The sequence below is a fragment of the Mytilus trossulus genome, chromosome 7 (assembly GCF_036588685.1).
Source record: "Mytilus trossulus isolate FHL-02 chromosome 7, PNRI_Mtr1.1.1.hap1, whole genome shotgun sequence".
NCBI classification, from domain to species: Eukaryota; Metazoa; Mollusca; class Bivalvia; order Mytilida; family Mytilidae; genus Mytilus; species Mytilus trossulus.
The window spans coordinates 16,908,423-16,929,772 of NC_086379.1; the positions used below are offsets into that span (position 1 = coordinate 16,908,423).

The 21,350-nt window shown below is 30.6% G+C and overlaps 2 protein-coding genes across 3 annotated transcripts in view; one reads left to right on the top strand and one right to left on the bottom strand.

Annotated features, from left to right (window-relative positions):
• Positions 1-6,716: 6,716 nt before the first annotated feature.
• LOC134726864 (bifunctional methylenetetrahydrofolate dehydrogenase/cyclohydrolase, mitochondrial-like) lies at positions 6,717-15,072 on the bottom strand. The gene is made up of 7 exons (XM_063591267.1): positions 14,925-15,072; positions 12,972-13,159; positions 12,025-12,300; positions 11,514-11,621; positions 9,352-9,570; positions 8,308-8,456; positions 6,717-7,653 (listed from the first exon to the last, which is right to left on the bottom strand). Exons 1-6 carry the CDS (start codon positions 15,050-15,052, stop codon positions 8,338-8,340), a joined length of 1,038 nt encoding a protein of 345 aa, XP_063447337.1. The 5' UTR covers positions 15,053-15,072; the 3' UTR covers positions 6,717-7,653; positions 8,308-8,337.
• Positions 15,073-20,892: 5,820 nt separating this feature from the next.
• LOC134724723 (RUN and FYVE domain-containing protein 2-like) overlaps positions 20,893-21,350 on the top strand; it is an 85,117-nt gene continuing 84,659 nt past the window's right edge. For both annotated transcript variants that reach the window (XM_063587911.1, XM_063587914.1), the window contains exon 1: positions 20,893-21,085. The gene's annotated coding sequence lies outside the window, so the exon portion shown is untranslated. The remainder of the gene's footprint in view (positions 21,086-21,350) is intronic.

The following is a 21,350-nucleotide window of genomic DNA, read 5'->3' on the forward strand; positions in this document are numbered from 1 at the left end:
AAAATTGATCAAGTGCCATGCAAAATGAAGGTCAGGTCAGATTAACTCTTCCTGCCAAAAAAAAACTATACAATAATTGCATTCATCAAATATAGTTGACTTTTTTTTAAACCTGAGAAAAGGACCATGAAAATTGAACCTTGACCAATAAAACATGACAGTGAGTTTATCCCCAATTACGTTGACAGTCAGACGTGTAAAATTGAGAAAATTCCAATAAGACAATAAAAAGGGACTCCTTTGTTGTCCTAATTCTGTGCACTACAAAAATAAAACATTTCTTTTGAACAAATTATGCACAGAGACAAATTAAATGCTGCAGAACTTAATAGTTTAAATAAGCATGGAGATGTATCAATGTTTTGCAATGGGGATATCATGGTTGAAGATTAAAGCTTTTAAAAGTCTCTGGTTTTGTGACTTGATCAGTTCTATTGCAGAATCTTTCGCACCCTCTAAACTAGTTTGCTGAATAAAGTTAAATAGCAATTCATGATTAAAATATATTTATTACTCAATAAAGCACTCCAAAATAAAACATTTTATAAAACATGTTTAAAAACAATCTTAATTATTTCGTTGAAAACTATTACAATTCAATGGATAATGATGACCTGGAAATTCTTTTATCCATCTATAATAGTTGACATAATTAACCATCTAAAAACATTCATTCAACACTTCAAGAAAATTACGAATCTTATTTCGAATACAGAACAACCTGTAATTAATTTCCAGAAATTTCACATAAAGCTATGCATTATGATATTATAAAATAAGACAAAAAAGATATCAAGTGATGAATGAAGAGAATTTGGAAGCTATCAAACTTGCCAAAGGTAAAATTTTAAGGTAGTGTATCTGTATGGTTTTTTTTTCATTGATTCTCTAACCAATTTCAATAATATGATATTAGAAAGACTTAATACTTCTTTCTTAACTAATTAAATACAAAAAAATACAACCAGGATTTTTTTTAATATTTTACAGATTGATATTTATAGAATTTTGATGATATGAAATGGTTGTCACTTTTCATGTCAAATCAGGCTTAATATGACCTTGAACCAACATCTTCAAATTATCCAATTCTAAGACCACAGCATTATTTTAAAATGTTCACTGATAAGGGTTTAATCTTTACAAAAACAGACATTACAAAGTAAAAAACATGCCCACAATTTTAAACAAGACTAGATATTTAATAAATTTGCTACAAAACAGACAAAATAATTCTTAACAATAATTCTAAGACAAACCAATATCAGTTTCTTTATTAACTGTGACATTGTTGTGAACTCTATAAACCAGTAAAGATCATATAAATTCATCTTTCCCATGTTTCAAGTAAGTTTTCCAATTCTTTTTATTCTAAAAATGTCTTTGACACTTACTGTGTAAAATTAACAAATACAATATAAAACAAATTCCTTCAGTAAAGTTATGTACTCATTCTGATATGTGGACAAAACATATACTGTAACATAAATGCATTATATTCATCATAGCATTAAGTGCATAACAACCTTCCATTGACCTCTTATCTTTTTAGGCGAATTTGTGTTTTTATGTTGCAGTCTAGGTTAATCTTTTTTTATTCATGAATAGCGCGTGTAAGATTAAACCATAGATTTAAATATATGGATTTAAAATTCAATGTTTGTTTAAAATCTTGTGTTTTAGCAGTTTACTATGCTAGAATACAAGTTTCATAAAAATAATGAAGTTTCCGGGTATATAAAATTGTTTAAGAAAATTTAAGTTACAATTAGACAGCATATAGCTACAAAAATTATTGGGGTCTCCATGAGAGTTTGGTCTATGTGCATGTACTCAAGTCCTATAAAATATAGCTTTGAGATATCAGTTCCAAACTTTAGTTTCAACAAAGTAGTCATAGCCTTTCAATGAATAAATAAAAATACAGTGCCATTTAAAGTCATTCATAATTCTATATATTCATAATACTGTTGGTTTTTATTTTGATTAATTCACCTGCTAGTCTTCTTCTTTTTGTGAGTATAAATTGAAATGAAGTCATATCTTGAATAAAAAGTAAGCATGAAAAAAGAAAAAAAATTAAAGTGGAATATTTGCATTAAAAAAAGGATTTTAAGTGAAATAATTTTAATAGTATTTTCTTTTTTAAATTCAATCATAAAAATATTTGGAATAACAGTATTTTTTATGTTTGTTTGTATGTTTCTTTCATGCCATAAAGGTTACATTTATCGTATTGGTGTATTACAAATTGATAGCAGTAAAATTAAAATCAATACTTTAAAACTGTTCACAAGCAATTCATATACCAAAATTCTGATTACACTGTTTACATATTCAAAATTAATTCATGAATTAAGGGTCACTGAATTACATATATAATTATCATAACTTGTTCTATAAAATAGAGGAAGTATTATCAGGTACTAAATGCCTTCTCTATACATTCCCTTTATGAAATTTTAAGTACACTAAGAGCTTTGTGTCTGAGGCTTTTGTAAGTTTGTTGATGATTAGCATTATAAAATGACATGTAGGTTTTTAGGAACTTAAAATTTCCCTTTTGGGCAGACATATTTATTTGACCTGTAAGTGACATTTGATTGTATTGAACTACTTTTTGACAATGGAAACCAAGGCAGCAAAATTGTTCTACCTTTGTTTTTCAATGACATGAATAGGAATTTTGTAATATTCTCTAAATGAAGGCAACAGTAGTATACTGTATGTTCCAAACTCATAAATCCATGGACAAAAAACATAATCGGGGTAACAAACTAAAACTGAGGGAAACGCATTAAAAAAAAAAGAGAAATCTCATTCAAATTTCAGAATTGAACAGCAACCTGGAATGAAATAAATAGGAATATTTTTTTCTAAAATTTACTAATTATGCAATAGTTATATCACTGGTATCAATATACTAACTTCAAAATTACCATAACCTACAGGTGAAAAAAAAATGGTTCAATTAAAAAAAAAAAAACCCTTTCCCAATTAAAAGCTTTTATGAAACAAGCGAGTAGTATCACAAAATTATATATAAGGCAACGTCTTAAACAAAATAGCTCATTTATAAATACAATACAAATGACAGTTTAATAGTAAATTTCAACTGGTCAATGAGATTCTCTATTGAGTACAATACAAGAAAGTAAAATATCGGATTAAAAATAGGTAAAAATTCAAAACTTTGAATCCATTTATTTTTAAGTGAACCAATTTTTGTGGATTAAGGATGGATTGTCTTTTCCTGGATACCTGGTTTGCTGTTTTACTACAGTCTGCAAACAAAGCTGTCAGAAACTTGAGCTTTGGTGATCACTTAAAAGTGTAAGTCACCTTTACCAAGAAATCAATCAAAATGGGTCCACAACAAATGATAATGAATCCACAGTATTCTATGAAATAAAAAGTCTCCGCAACCATAATCTATTGAAATAAGTCTTTAACAAACAACAACCTTATAATGTCTATAAATGTTGCACATCAATCAATATGTCACTCGGTTAATACCAATACTGTGAAATATTTTTTTTCATTGAAAATGATATCAAAATGACAAGGCAGGAACATAAGGCAATAAATATTCAGCACCAGATCTAATAACTCTACAGGCTATTTATCTACATCTAAACTGGCATATTTTCTATAGTTATTAAAACCATCATATATCAAGCATCGAAAGGAGAAGGTACGGTAAGAGCCGATTTTGGCCTCAATTTTCAAGTTCATCTGACGAAATATTTTAGACACTTTTCAAACACTTAAGTGTCTATTTCAATTGACTCAATTAGTTTTTGTGAAAGATTTCAACTGATTAAGTCATTAAAAACGCTCCGATTCAAGCTTAAGTATGAAAAATCTATCAAATTTGCCAAAAATCGTCACTTTTCAGATGGTTTTTGTCAAAAATGAAATTGGCCGCATCCGTGTTCATCCTCAACCTTTATATATATTATGTATTGTCATCAAATACAACTTACATTTCAATATTATGAATGAACAGGAATGCGGCCACTTTCATTTAAGACAGAATCAGTCTAAATTTTTATTAAAATGCTAATATTGTGAAGATTTCTGTAATTTAGCATGACTTTATGATGCTAGTACCCGATATATGTGCATTGTATTGTCAAAAAACAGCCTATATTTATGTAGCAGAATCATTCTACTTTCCAATAAATAGCTTAACGATTACATTATCACAATTTTGTAAAATTGCTATATTTTGGGGCCAAAAGGGGTCTTACCGAACCTACTCCTTTTGACAATAAGGTAATTTGGTGAGGAGGAAGAATCCTTGATTCTAGAGTCAATATTTTTATTACATTCAACAGAATGTATCAAATTAAGAAAATTTTGAATTTGACTTTGAATTTGGAATAATACATATGAGCTAAACTTTTTATCCAACAAAATATGTCCTGTTGAATATGGAAAATCATTTCCTTCTCCTGATAATCATATTTACAAAAATGAAATCTGTGGAATAATTCAATTTGTGGATACCAGTTTTCTTAGGTTGAGTAAAACTTGTCCTTAAATGTATATTGGATTTTGTGGTTTTGACAAAGTCTGCATACAAGCCAACAGAAAATTGTACTTTGTTGAGAACATTTTTAAAACTCTGTGTTATACCCATACCCATGAAATCAATGAAAATATGTATCCAACAAAGAATAATGAATCCATCGAAACTAAAACAACAATTGGGAAAACTTATCAAAGATATCGGACTTATAATTTATATACATGAGAGACAAATCAAATGTACAGTCGTACAAATAAAAACATGAGAGAAAAAAGAGAAACAAAAGACTAATACCGTGTTCACACTATGAAATCTAAACCGGGTCGAACCCAGGTTAGTTAATCCGAATTAATTACACCGGTTCACACTTGAAAAAGAATTACCCCACTTTGTGTTTTTCCCTTCAACAAAAATAGACACGCATGCGCAACATCTTGTAAACAGCGTCTGTGACAACAAACGAAATGGAAACCGCCACGGTACTGTTCTTCTTTCTTTTGTCACTGATACGAAAAAATAGGCGGAAGATTACAAATTTAAAGCGTAAAATAGGTTTGCTAGGTTGAGAAGAATGACGGCAGAAATGTCACGTAACGCTATGGCAACAACCCCACATTAACTCCACTTTGCGTTCACACTAGAATGTGGGGTAACTAATCCGGGTTCGCCCCACATTAACTCCACCTCAGATGAGGGGTAATTTTAACCCGGGTTCGCCCCAGTTTAACGTGTTCACACTATTGGAATGTAATCCGGATTAATTAATTCGGGTCGAACCCGGTTTAAAAATGCATAGTGTGAACGGGGTATTCAATTGCTTCAGCTGTGCCACACTAATAATCATCTGTTCTTTAACATTACACATGATATGTAAAACAGTTTTGGCTTACAATGAAAGACTGATATTAACCAAGAACAAAAAAAATACATCAAAATAAATACAAAAACATCTTACAGATCCTGTTTACTAACATCTGATTAATAATTTACAAAAAGGTATGTATAATTTTGTTCTATTCTAAAAACCTGAGTATCAATGTTCAAAACCATCCAAATTTACATCATTTAGCTGCTATGGGAAACAGTAAACACATCATACTCAGATGTAAATGTATTAAATGTTTTCTACTTAGTATAGTCAGTATAATCCTACTGATTATACATTAATGGCACATTAATAACTTGTTAATAAATCCACTTGAAGTAAGATGTTCTGAATACTATCATCCATTCACATAAAATGTGTCTTTCATTTTAAATAACATGTGTTTTAATAGCATGCATTAAAGAAAGACAGTGCATGACTCTGTCACATACAAAACAAATACAAATTTCCAGTAAAAAGTTGTCAACATTTTACTACATTTATAAAAATCATGAGAACATTTCTAGGAATAAAACATTTCTCTCCTCCTTTAATTATAGAATTTTCAAAAATTCAAATCTCTAAGAAAGAACTTCATGAACTTTAATATTTAAATTTTAGGAACACCTTAACTTTGTATAACTTTTCTTACTTACATACTAGTTTCAAAGACATGAAGTATCTTATTTTAGTGTAAAATTAAGTTAAGAAAAAAATTCAATGAATATTTTTTTCAATTCTAAACATGAGTACTCATGTACACTTAAAAAAATTGAAAAAGGATCAATGTTTTGTATTCTATATACCAGAGTGTATTCATTTCAGTTTTTATCCTCATGAAAAACTACTGTTTTCTATGAAAATAAACAAGCCTCTATGTTGAAAAATGAACAAATTAAAACAAATTTTTTCAAGATATTTTGAAGAATGAAAACTTGAAATCAAATTATCACACATTTTCAAACCATGATCAAACAAACATAAATTATCTGGTAAAAACAATTAAATAATCAATGCATGATTAAACATCTGTCGTACTACTGTAAATTCAGATTTTTTTCAATGTTTTTATTATTGCGAAAATTCAGGATGGTTTTAATCACAATAACTTAAACTCACATTTTGAAAATTTTTATATGAAGAAAGAGGATAATTCTCAAAAAATGTAAAAATTAAAGTCACATTTTAGTCTGAAATGAAAAATCGCAATTATAAACCTGCATTTTGAAAATTTAAACTGAATAAAACAGGATTATTCTCATAAACGCAAACAATAAAATTACATTTTAGTCTAAAATGACAAAATTGCAATTATAAATACATGCAATAATGTCTGAATTTAGATTATGCAATTAAAAAAGGATATCTCTTTGACTATTTTTATCATGACTAATATTACATCACAGACCTTTATATAATTTTCCACTAACAACAAAAAATGTATACACATTTATCTTGGCACATTATTATGTTATATTCAGTATTATTGTGTGTGTACGTGTACAAATAAAACAACCATGTTATAGCTCTGGCTTCAGGCTATAAAATATTACATTATAAAAGTGTGTTTAGTGTTGTAAAAAGATATTTTCAGGGGGAAAATCATACATAACACAAATTTTCACCTGTCAGAAGAAAAGTTATATTCTTTTTTAATATTTATTTATCTAATTATATAAATAAATCACTATTCATAACAAACCTTAAAAATATGGTAACTGTATATTCTTAAACATAATAAAATGCTAGTTGAAATGCTGAGTACCGGTACATGACATTATATAAATAAAGCTAAACTGTTCAAACAATTGTATAAAGGATTAGATTTATCATTGAGAATAAGTGAGAAAGTTCAACTGGCAACCTGGCTCATAAAATCTTTCCAGAAAATGTATATCTCCCAGTATACTTTTTTAAGAAATTATATCCAGATTCATTTATTTTAAAATCTAGCATCTGAAGCAAGACGATATATTTTCAATAACAAAAATTAAGAAAAAAGTATGATTTCAAATACATCACAGGAAAAGCTACCTCTTATCCCAAGTAAAATATTTAATAAGCACTTCAAAGTTATAAAAGCTTATAATGATAAAGTAAGATGGTATTTTACAATGATAACAAAATATACCATAACAAAAACTTAAAAATCAAAGTCTTTAACAATTCTTAATATGTTAATAATTCATGTACATGTATATAATGTGGCCAGTAATTTCATACGACGAGACTCTTCTTTCCAGCTGCCATTAATCTGAAATGAAAATTATACATTCTTCCATAAAATAGAATTTCCATGAAAAATCTTCTATAGGAGATAGAGGCAACTTTTTATATTATTAAATAAGTCAATTGTGAATACGAGATCTTAACTGTAACAGAATAAATAGTAAAAACAAACATAATAATACATTACTATCATGACTATAATTAGTTTTCTATTTCGGCACTTAGGTTCATGAAATTTTAATATTAGTTTTACAGAAGAAAAAAATATTGATACTTTTCTAATGTTGAAGATAATTATTTCACCAAAACCTTGTATAATGATAAAAATATGATTATTTTGATGTACCACAAACCCATAGCTTCTCTTTTTAGTTTGTACAGAAATTGAATAATAACAAACTAAATGATTATAGATTTTCGTTGATCATCTCAATGAGACTGGTTTTCCCGCTTCAGTAGGTACAGCGAATGTGAGAAAAGCAACTGAGTTGAGATGACCAATGATAATCTGTTTATCCCTATTTTACATATGACAATGTTGTTAATTTAATGACAATGGCCACGTGCCCCCTTAGTTGCTAGCAATAATTTTTCATATCATTCAACTCCGCTGAGAAAGAAAGTTATCAGTCAGCAAGATCAAATAAAAATTTCTTAAAATAGTGATAATAAATCTTACCGATAGAAAGCACCTAGGTTTGAGCCATCATCAATCAAAGTTAATCTCTTTCTTGTAAGCCATCATGGTATTCTTCATCAACATGGCTACTGTCATTGGTCCCATACCTCCTGGCACTGGTGTTATGTAACCAGCCTTCTTTGCTACTTCTGTAAAAAAAAACCAGCAAGTATTTATGTTTCATAATGCATATTAATTGTCATATTATACGAACTGCATTTCTTCCTTTTGTGCAATTCCATATTTTTTGTACTTTTAATGGCTTGATAAAGAGCTGCTGAACCAACGCCTCTTATGTTTTGTGCTGGTAGAGTTCCCTTAAGTGGATACCAGATGGGATGCAGGGTTGTAAGATAAAAAAATCAAATACCGCTACATTGACAGCAACACTTTAGTAAACTGCATCTTTTATTGTCAATAAAAGATGCAGTTTACTGAAGTGTTGTTGTCAATGTAGCGGTATTTTAATGGTTTGGAAAAATTAATAAAAATAAAAAATTATCATGTGTTCAAAAAAAGAATAATAGGACAAATTAACGAGACTCTCTTATTGAATTCTATAATAACGAAGCAGGAATAACAACATGTTTATCTTATATAGTAAGATATACAGCACAGAATAGTCTCCCTTTACCTCTAAACAGATATAATTTAATTTTGAATGTAATGCGTCTTCTGATTGGCTGACGTTATTTTGTTATCAGGCCATAGACATAATTAAGTCATGTGACCATGCATGATGTCATCAACGTTTTTTCATGGTTTTCTAAAGTTTAAAATGGACTTAAGAATTAAATTTTAAGAAATGACTGTAATATTTTTTCCCTCTATACGAAATAAAATAAAAATGTGGTGCACACTGTTAAATAACCCGCTACGCGTATTATTCAGTGTGCACCAAATATTTTATGTTATTTCTTCATAGACAGAAAAAATATTACAGTAATTCCTTAAAAAGCCAACCAAAATCTACCAGCATTATCAAAATAAATACACAAAACAATTTACAGATCCTGTTATCTACTATCAAATATCTTTTTTTACCTTCGAAATCAACATCTCCAACTAGCTTAGTTTTTCCTGTTTTTTCATCGACAATTCTATTAATTCCAATATCTATCACAGTTGCTCCTTCTTTCACCATATCAGCAGTTATCAACTTAGGTATTCCACAGGCCACCACTAGAATATCAGCTGTCTTGGTGAATACAGGTAACTGTTCTGGAGGGGTATATCTATGGCACAAAGTCACTGTGGCATCACCTAAAAGGGCAAAACAAATTTTAATGTACGTTCTCGATAATCAAACATGTATTAGATACAATACAAAGGTAACAAAGAAATAGGTCAGTAACAACTGTTATCAGATAGATTTCTGCAAAAGTAGTCAGTAGCCATTGACCTTGACTCGACTACAAGTGCAGAAAAACTATCCAGTAGATTGTTTAAATTCTGCCCTGTTTTCTTGTTACCTTTGTTTTGTATCTGACTTGTCAGACGTTTTAAGAAAGAAGCAGTACATTTTGCATTTAAAAGAGGTAGCAAAATTAAACAGATTAGAAACTTCTTAAACGACCATATACCAGTTTATGATATTAATAAATAAATATTTGGTCCACCTGATTCTGCCACAGAAATTTGACAATCACTGTATTGCAGGGGTGTGGAAATGCTATGTCCGACTCGCCCAACTCGTACATTTGAACAACCGGACAAGTAAATTTTTTTGTCTTGGTTGCCCGTGGACAAGTGAAAAAATATACAAGACTAAGTTCAAATCTAACAAAAACATAAAATTAATTTCAAAACGTATAAAGATGTTTAATTTATGTAAAAGAAACCAATATCCAGCAAGTAAAAACATCAATGTTCATGGCGATAAAAATTACATGATACCGGAAATAGATAGATTACCAAAATAAGTAAAAATAAGTATGCGAACCCGAGTTGCCTAACATTGCATTGGCTTTGTCCATTGACCCGGGATCGTCGATTAGGTTTTATCCATCATTTTCTGGAAGTGTCATTTCTTTAAATTTTATATCGAGATTCAAATTGATAAATACTTAATAAAAAGGTGGGCAAGCAAGACAAAAAGAGTCATGAGTCGAGTAGAAAACCTTAAATGCAGATGGAGGACACAGAGTTTAAAAAAAAATAAAACGGAAGCAAGAATTTCACACATCGTGAATATCAGATTGCCCCTGGATATCTATGGAAATTCGGAAAATAAATGAAGTTTTTGTCTTATTCATAGATGAAAGATCAACATTATATGTTGTCAAAGTGGAAAAAAGAAGGGACGCTTTTAATTCCCATCAAGTCAATAATAAATAACAAAGAAAAAAACAAGTGTGTCAGTTGAGAGAAACACCACAAAATCAATAGTTTATTATTTTATAGTTTCCTCAAATTTAATATATGTACCTACTTTGCTGTTAGGTTTCTGTCCCATTGATGTTAACCCATTTCCTACTTTTTTACACATATAAACAAATAGATGTCATTTGTTTGTGATGCACAACAGTGATAAGTGAAAATCATATATTAGCTAACAAGAAAAACTTCAGTATTTATTGGGATTATCAGGGCAAGTAAATATTTTTCCGGACAAGTAAAATTTTAGGTTTCACTTGCCCGGGGACAAGTGCTCACAACAAATATTTCCACACCCCTGTATTGGATAGAACATATGTCATGTATGTACTCTTAATCATATAATTTGGTCCACCTACACACATTTCATCTACATAAGACTTATATTAGGTAGGAACTTCATTTCAAACAAACACACAATCTGTATTTTTCTGGTGACTGGTAGAGACATTGATGCTGTAACTTTAAATGAGGGTTGTAACACCCTTACCGTCAGGCGTCAAACAGTCATTTTTTGGCTACCAATAGCTTCAAATAGGTTAAAATTTTACTTTGAATTCAATTGTCCAAATATTCTTATCGTGATATGCAGAGGTCTCAAATAATTATTGTTAAGTGTCATTTTGGAAAAAATTAAAGTGATGCGTCAAAATCAGTTGATTTTTATATTGTCTAAAAGAAAGTAAACATTTTATTGTGATGCACCAAAAATTACCTTTAATGTCATTTGGCAAGAAATATTACCTTTATTCGTCATGAAGATATCCCCATTACTACCCTCTGAAAACATATATGATTTGTAGTTAATGCTCATTTTTTCCAGTACATACCTGCTTGAGTTTCATATTTGCCATCAGCATGTAACAACATGGCACATGGCATGCCAACATTTTTCGATCTCCCACAAACAACAGCATTCTTTCCAAAGGTTTCTATACCTGAATTAAAAGATATGAATGAAAGAAAATGTTGGGTATATAACAATGATATACAAATTAAACAACAACAAAAAACACAAGAATGGGACGATAAATAATGACAAATGTAAACAATTGAAATATATGTTTTAAAGTGACCATAATGTGTGTACATGTAGCATATCTCAAAATCAATCATAATTCATCTCTAATTTGTGTATTCAAATATGAATGAATGAATCTTTATTACATGTACATTAGCAACAACATTGCTTTAGCATAATATAAGGTAAATACATATATGACAAATATGACAGAATACAGAGAACAATTAAATAAATGCAGGTAAAGTTTCTGAATTTACAGTACATGATTGAATAGGTTTAAATATATATTTGGAAAACAAAATATATTTAATGTTTACCAGTTCTTCTTAAAACTTCCATGACACCTGCTGGAGTGGCTGGAATAAAGGTCATCTGATCGGAACATAATCGTCCGACATTTATCACATTAAAACCGTCCACATCTTTACTGGGTGTGACGGCATTACACACTTTTCTCTCTGTAATGTGTTCCGGTACAGGAAGTTGGACAAGAATGCCATCTACACTATCGTCATTGTTTTGTTTATTAATAAGATTCAATAGTTCGTCTTCACTAACTGTGGTTGGTAAGGTTATACTTTCACTTTCAATACCTGTAAAAAAAGAAATTCTTTGAAGATATGTTTACATACATGTATTGTATGGTTGTCATGTAATATAAATTATTGAGATGCAGTATGTGTGACAACACAACATCAAAGACAAGAGTAGAATAGTGAACCACAAGTCACTGATCTGCTTTCAACAATGAGCAAAACTGATATGGTATTTAGCTAGTTATCAAAATGCCTGGGAATAATAAATGTGAACAATTTGAAGAGAAACAAACAGCCTGATTTAAGTTTATATAACAATTTGGCAGTATAGGAATAAGGTCATGAAGGTAGCAATATAGAAAAATAAAAAAATAATACGCTAAAAATTTTACTATCCACTTTTCCTTATTTCTTTATTATGAAGCTTACTATTTGTGTCAGTTTGAATATAAGTTTGTAGTAAGGGCTTTTCCTGAAAAAAATGTAGGGGGGTGGGGTGGAAGGCAGTTTTTGTCAGCACCCGCCACTCAGACAATTGTAATTGAGAATTATAGTGTATTAAAGTGTGAAAAGTTTCTCCGATACCCATCACCCATGTATTATTAATACAATGTGCCTTCCAACACCAACCCCCACCCCCTACATTTTTTGGTGGAATAGCCCTAAGCATTTTTTATAGATTTGATTTCCATTATTTAAAATGGTTAGACAACTGCACCATTTATTACCTGTATATTCACATGCCTTAATTTTGTTTTTCACATAAGTTTGACTGGCAGGATCTTCCCCAACTCTTATTACAATTAACTTTGGTCTTCTTTTTCCGCTTGCCACTACTTCATCGATTTCTTTCTTTACTTCATCTTTAATTTCTTTGGCAAGCGCTACACCATTAATAATTTTAGCTGCAGAAAGTCTGAAAACAAATTTGACAATACCATTATAGTGTGTGTCAATTCAAAAAGATTACATATTACATTAAATGGATCTAAGCAAAGTCATATATAAATAAATTTACCAAAATAATATATTAGAGTTAGAATATAAGTTTGTTTCTTTGCAAAAAGCTGATTATGAAAAAATACCTTTTTATATGACAAGTTCATCATAACTATCCTTACTTTTCAAAAATTTCAGATGACATAATTTTCATGTAAATGTAACCATTTACAAATATCGAAATCATTCAAAAAGACACCGAATTCTTGTTGTTTAATGGATACATTTTTGTGTGTTTGATATAATGTATGATAGTATTTGAGTTTGAGTTTGTGCCCTTCACTGCCATTTTTAAAATTATTTAAGGGTGAAAAATTTCTTTTTTGACCACCAAGTTGAAAACTGTGATACAAACAAGTCTGATAAGATATAATAGGAATTATTTCAAATTGTTTTGATAGACTCAAAACCAGGAATGATTTTCTCAATGTTAAATTTAAATGTCACAAACCTGGATCAACAAAAAGATTTCAAATTTTTTTTGAAACAAACTATATAAAGATTTGTAGAGGGCACTAGTTAAAAATTGAAATGGCATTGATAACCTAAAATTGCAAATGCCATAAAGTTTATATGTAATAGGAATTGCAAAATGGGTCTTGAAATTCTGAATGTAAACCACTTCAACAAAAAGTTGCTTGTAATAATTTGATTGTAAACTACTAAATGAATTCTGAATCAGTAATCAGCAGAACCCTTTAAATTATCATCGTGTGATGTGTTTTCGTACTAATAACTATTTTCACTGCTTACAGTTATCACTGTTGAGTTTTTTTTCAGGTGTTTACTCAGATTTCAAAAGCATGTCCTATCGAATGATTTTAGGTATCTAGTTTTTTTGTCAAGTCTTACTCCATTTTTAACCATTTCCGATAACTTTATGATTTTCGTATGTCAAAAAAAGGACGTCATATATTTTCGTATGAATTAAAAATTGGATCAGTACAAAGAAAATACTAACTTTCGGATTTTATAGTCATCATCCTGTCTTTGTACTGATCCAATTTTACATTCATACGAAAATATATGACGTCCTTTTTTTGACATACGAAAATCATAAAGTCATCGGAAATGGTTAAAATCATAAAGTTATCGGAAGATGTGGTATGATTGCCAATGAGACAACTCTCCACAAGAGACCAAAATGACACAGAAATTAACAACTGTAAGTCAATGTACAGCCTTCAACAATTAGAAAAGCCCATATTCTCAAAAATAGTCAGCTATAAGAGGCCCTGAAATGAAGTTAAACTTTATAAACATGTTCAAAAATTGATTGTTATGTCGAATTCTATACATGTATTTAAAACTCTTGAACTACATACCGCTTTCCTCCCAGAAAAATAATAAAATAGCCTTGCCAGACCTCATAATAATTATTTGGACTAGGGAGAAAGCAGTCTGATCCATTAAGTCCCCCCTTTTTTATATGGGTATTGACATAAATCATGATAATGGTATCAACAAGAGAATACTTCTATATTTCACTTTATTATTACTGCATAAATTCAATACACAAACAAAACCAATTAGAAATTTGACCAACAGTTTTTAAGTTTCCAAATATTGGTTCCATATGCAGGTCAAGTTACGTTTGTCATATGTTGCGGTAAAAATCCATGGAAATTTTTCCAAGTTCATCTCTTGAAATAGGCATTTTATCAACACGAGAACATATTTACCTGTTGCATGTTTGGAACAATCGTTTTGTCAATAAAGGTTTAGTGCTTTTAGTCAGACTTTTATATAATTTAAAGGAAAACGACAAAGATTTTCCAGACATGCTGATTTTGTATATTGTAGCAGACATCAAAAGGTTAACTCGGGTCACTGAACACAATCTAATAATAGAAACATAACGGGACATTACGGAAAATTATGTTGAAGTGTTGATTACACGACTACAAAGTCAACTCAAGTGACAGATAAACGAAGAAAAATTGATTTGCATTTAATTACATGTCTCTGATTTAATAAAGAATATATGTTTTTTATGGCTTTTTAAAAAAAAATTATCCTACAAAGAATTTCTAGGAAGTAAAAAATTGTCCCCAGGCGTAGCTTTGACATGTTCAATGAAAGCCTGAAATAATTAAAAATTCGTCACGAATAGAAGTTCTATACCTTGAGGATTTGTAAAGTCTACAATTGTACAAATAAACTATACACACCCTTGCTATAGCTTTCAAACCTTTAAAACCTTGTTAATAAAATAAGGTCATTGTGGCACTGGACAATGATTAATTATCAGTTTAATTACATAAGTCAAACGAATCATTAGACAGCAGCTATATATAGTGGTGGATCCTGAAATTTTCGTAAAGGGAGCCTGGGGGCACTAACTGCCTAAGAGGGAGGTCGCTTTAGTCAGGCTTACGCGACCTACTCACATACTTAACAAATTTCCCACGAAAGGAGGGCCCGGCACACTGCCTACCTAAATCCACATCTCGGGTCCAGCCTGATATAGGTTGGTCCCCTCCGTAAAACATTCAGTATGCCTTCGGAATATACAAATATTATTGTCAAGAATTTCAATAACGGCCGGGAAACAGACTAAGCCTGATATGCCTTATGCTTGATCAACATTTATTGTATGGTCGTTATCTTTAAGCTTGATCATATAATGATCTATAATATTAAAAAAAATTGAAACACCGTATTCTTTATACATATAATGATAGTTCTTGGCAACAATGTTGCGCATACAAATATTTATGAGAAATAAACTTTATTTCCTCATAATCTTAACTTATTGCAATCTTATATTTCAAATATTTTTCACTGCTCAATCATGTCATCTAAGGCTTCGGTCATCACAAGTATCTAAGTCTAGGGGATTTTCTTATTCCAAGTATTTGGCACAACTTTTGGGAATTTTGGATCCTCAATGCTCTTCAACTTTGAACTATTTTGATACGAGCGTCACTCGGATGAGTCTTATTATAGTGTTTTGACATTTTATGTGACTGTTTATTTTATCTTCTATTATAAATCACCGGATTATAAATACTACGCAGTTTTAACCTATACAGCAGAGAATCTGACATTGTAAACAATAAGGCAATTAAATATCATCTGGTTTCTATCTTTCATACTTTTCTATGTATGTATCTATGAAATAGTGCAGTTTAATAAAATGTAGTTATAGAAGCAGTCACGTTTATTAGTATAGTTGTGTTATATATATAAGAACCCAAATGCAGTTATAAATACACAACACTTATGTAGACGAAATACACGTCTGGCATACTAAATTATAATCATGGTACCTTTGATAACTATTTACACCACTGGGTCGATGCCACTATTTGTGGACGTTTCATCCCGAGGGTATCACCAGCCCAGTAGTCAACACTTCGGTGTTGACAAGAATATCAATAATGTTGTCATTCTTATAAATTTCCTGTTAACAAAACTTTAAAATTTTCGTATTCTAGGGATAGATTACCTTAGCCGTATTTGGCTCAAATTTTTGGAATTTTGGATCCTCAATGCTCTTGAACATTTTTGGCTTAATAAATATTTTGATATGAGCGTCACTGATGAGTCTTATGTAGATGAAACGGGCATCTGGCATACTAAATTATAATCCTGGTACCTTTGATAACTATCTAGGCATATATATGGCGTGGAAACAGTCAGTACTAAAGCTGTTTAGAGTTTTAAGGGTATAATTGTTATCAAACCGCCTTCCATTGTAGTTTTCGAACTACAATTAGCGAATTTTAGGGTCTTTCTATCGGTCCAACATCCAAAATACTTGTTTTTCAAGAAGATTATAGTGATAAGTAATCCTCGTTCGGTTCAATGGCACCAACAGCTACAGTATAATAATTATATATTATCTCTTTTCTTGATCTATATTTCCAATTTCATCCTCAGTCTATAGAAAACGGCAGTTGGGAATTTGTTCATTTTATTTGAAATTAAAAAGTCCTTGAAAAAGAAAGAGTATTTTCACATGACGGTCTGTTTGTCAGATGTTTTCGTAAAATTCAATATAATCACATTTGCATGTAGAGGTGGCGAACCTTTTCAATGATATATGTGAAAATATTGTAATATCGAAGTGCTTGCTTTCACTTTTGTATACTCGATTTTTCAAATCTTACAATTCTATGGAATTTCGAAAATGGCCACTAGATTGTGAACTGACATGATCATATTTATATATCCAACCTGTAAACATTTCATCGAAATCCATGCAGTAGTTTTAATTTTTCTTCTTTATATTTTGATGGTTATATATTGTTGTTACGTCTTACACGGCAACAATGGTCTTATTGCTTAGATATGTAACAATACATTACATTTAATTATTTAAAAGCCGTTTTTTTTTATTTCGATTCAAATGATGAATCAAGACAAGTTATTATTTCATAATACGTAGAATTGTTTTTTTCTGTCCTATACTTATGCATCATGAAATGGCCAAATGAAACATAGATCGAATACCGTGTCATACGGATATTTTCGTTATGGTGCTCAAAGTTAATTTTGTAATGTCAGTAGTCGCGATCGACAAGACTATCAATTTGTTTGGATTGTTTGATATTCTGACATTGAGACGACACAACTGACTGCATTGTTTTTTAGAGAGTAAAAATTTTGATCGATTATAAAGTTTTAGTTTATTAATTATGCATTCTGTTCAGCAGGCTTGTTCCTTGACGGTGAGGTCATGTCGAGACAGTAAATCCAGATGCTCACGAGAGATAATCAGTTCTTGGTCCTTTTGTTGCACCCGTTACAGTCGTGTTGCTCATGGAAACTAAACACATGTACGGTGACAATTAAGCATGGGAAAAAATGATCAATTTAATGCATTTTCTCTACAAAATTAGGAAATACAAATTTGTGCAGAATCCGATTGCTACCCATTTATGCTCAAGAAAATAATCCAATGCAATGAAAGATTCATAATTTTGACTATGTGTCAAATCAAATAAATTAACACGGACATCGAATTCATGTTACCAGAAATAGAAAATAAAAAACAAAATAGTTGTTTAATCAAAGTCAACATAAGTCTATTTTACCGTTAATTTTTTTGTCAAATAAACTGGTGAAACACACAATGACAGCATATATTAGATATAGTCATTGATAGCTGTCTATGGCAATATATATAGTTTCAAAAATATTCAGGCAATATCTGTTTGTTTGTTTGCAAAAAATATTGCCAAGAAAAGATATAAAAACAAGAATGTGTCCATAGTACACGGATGCCCCACTCGCACTATCATTTTCTATGTTCAGTGGACTGTGAAATTGGTGTCAAAATTATAATTTGGAATTATAATTAGAAAGATCATATCATAGGGAACATCTATAATACTAAAATTACGAAGTCCAATTTTTCAGCCGTCATCACGTAAAAACGACGAGTCAAAGAATTCAACTTTATATATCACTAATATAGTACAAAGGTGTAGATTGAAAATTACACACATCCAGGCCCTTTTGTTTTCCACGTAATTAATATTGCCAATAATTAAGAAGTTCCGGGTCGAGTCCGCTACCGATAGCCGTCATCACGTAAAAACGACGAGTCAAAGAATTCAACTTTATATATCACTAATATAGTACAAAGGTGTAGATTGAAAATTACACACATCCAGGCCCTTTTGTTTTCCACGTAATTAATATTGCCAATAATTAAGAAGTTCCGGGTCGAGTCCGCTACCGATACCAATAGTATATTCACGTGTTATCTATTACCTTATCTGTACGTTCTGCATCTGACAGGCGCACCACCAAACGGTGTTTTCAGGATTAATAAGCTATATTATATACACGGGTCATAATCACAGGGTTGACACTATTAAATTGTCAAATTGCTGCTTATTGTAGTATTTTAATCAGTAAAACTTTCTAAGATAACAATACGAATACTTAAAATCTAGACTAAAATAAGGCATATAGGTACAGTTTTCAATTTGTTAGTGGGCATAACGTAAACCAGCGAATCAAAGAATTCAACTTTATTTATTACTAATATAGGACAATGCTGTTGATTAAAAAAATACTCCATTCCAGGACCTTTTGTTTTCCAAATAATTAATATTACCAATAATTGATAAGTTCCAATTCGACGGGTTCAAACAGAAAGATTCGAAAGCAGAAAAAAAACGGCGTATCTTATAATCGGCACGACTTTATCAGAGATGACTACTAAAATAAGGCTTGCACATAGTTATATACTTTAATTCATTCACGGACCCGTGATATCACGGGTGTGTTCTAGTGTGTACTAAGTTTCAAGTTGATGTAACTTTAACTTCATCAAAAACTACCTTGACCAAAAACTTTAACCTGCACTTCGCACTATCATTTTCTATGTTCAGTGGACCATGAAATTGGGGCCAACACTATAATTGGGCATTAAAATTAGAAAGATCATATCATTGGGAACATGTGTACTAAGTTTCAAGTTGATTGAAATTCAACTTCTTCAAAAACTACCTTGACCAAAAACTTTAACCTGAGGCGAACGGACGCACAGACGGACGAACGAACGGAGGCACAGACCAGAAAACATAATGCCCCTCTACTATCGTAGGTGGGGCATAAAAGAATTGAGATACAACATCCAAGTTAAATGTATGTTACATCAATTATTTTTTTTGTACATAAATAATGCCGCTAGTTTTCTCGTTTGAATTGTTTTACATTGTCATTCCGGGGCCTTAAAAACTATATATACTAAATGTATTATTAAAAATCCATATAATAACCTGTTTACTTATGGTTTTGTGTCTAGTATAGTGCTTAAAATATGCTTTTTTGGTCATTATAATATTAAAAATGTATTATCACTAACCCTCATCGAATATAGCGGGTAAAGGAGAGCTAACCGTGGTCTAGCACGTCCGTTCATGACCGAGACGTGGCTGATTGAGTAATGAGTAATGAACACTTAACAATGCATGTGCTCGATAATATATACTACTATATAAAAAGTCAGTGTATATTTCAGTGTAGACGCCATCTAATTAACAATCGAGATGACCTCCGTAATCTATCGATGGTCACTTAACCTGATATACACATAAACAGAAATATAGATCGATGACCTTGGGCATTTAGATTTTCTAGGTCTGTTTGATTTCATGTTATCCGAAGTACATTGCTAGTATAACATGCATAAAAAATCTATAGCTAATTGGTTAAATCAGAGACATATAATTATATGTCTCTGGTTAAATTGAAGATCACATAAAGTGACAGATTTGATGAAGTCGAATTATTCACATTATGCTTGCAAGTGAATATAATTCATCAGGAATGTTTCTTTGCTAATTTATACAAAATTCTACCAAATTGCATGGCTGCCTAAAATGATTTTTTTATTCTATTATTTCACTTTTACTAATGATTGAAGTTCAGAACCAAACAAAATCTCATTATAATTTTTTCATATCTTGTACTGAGCTATTGGCCCTAATAATTAAAATTATTTACATGAATTTTCTCCCCTTGCAATAAAAGAGATAAAACAAACAAAACATAATCTAGTTAACCTCAAATTATCTTGTATGCAGTTGAGATGATTGATTTCTTTGGAAATTTTGAAAAATGCCGTCACAAGACAGTATAAAATGGTTGTATATTTCTACTTGAATCAACACTTCACTTCAACAGACAGGAGCTCCTCCTACAAACATGGCGGAAACAAAACCAAAACAAACTTCTTTGCAAGATGAATTATCAGCTGCAGACCGAAGATCTAAGTCAGGGTCAATAAATTCTGAATGGCCACAGCCTATTCTAGCATCTATTTCAGCTGTCAAATCTGTTATTTCAACTTCAAAACCAGTGACTTTAAAATTAAGACAACGTAAGATTATTGTTACACTACAGAAATTATTTAAACCGGTGTAAATTAGAAAATGTATAAATTATCTATGCCCCAATCTATTTACATAATGGATGTCATGTGTAATTGGTGTTGCCTTGTTAAAGAATGTAATGTCAAATGTGATAGGAATGTATGCCCAACCATACACAACATTGTCAAGAGATGGCTAAGTATTTTTCTTTTACAGCAAATGTTCAAATCTTCTTTAGATATTGTAAAAACGACACCCCTTTTTCAATCATTG

Coding starts and splice junctions, on each gene's coding strand:
- LOC134726864 (XM_063591267.1), bottom strand. CDS start 15,052: ATGTCTGCTACAATATACAAAATCAGCATGTCTGGAAAATCTTTGTCG. Junction 13,160..14,924: donor TTGTTCCAAACATGCAACAG/GTAAATATGTTC, acceptor ATTTGTTTTCAG/ACTTTCTGCAGCTAAAATTA. Junction 8,457..9,351: donor TGGAGATGTTGATTTCGAAG/GTAAAAAAAGAT, acceptor TTTTTTTTACAG/AAGTAGCAAAGAAGGCTGGT.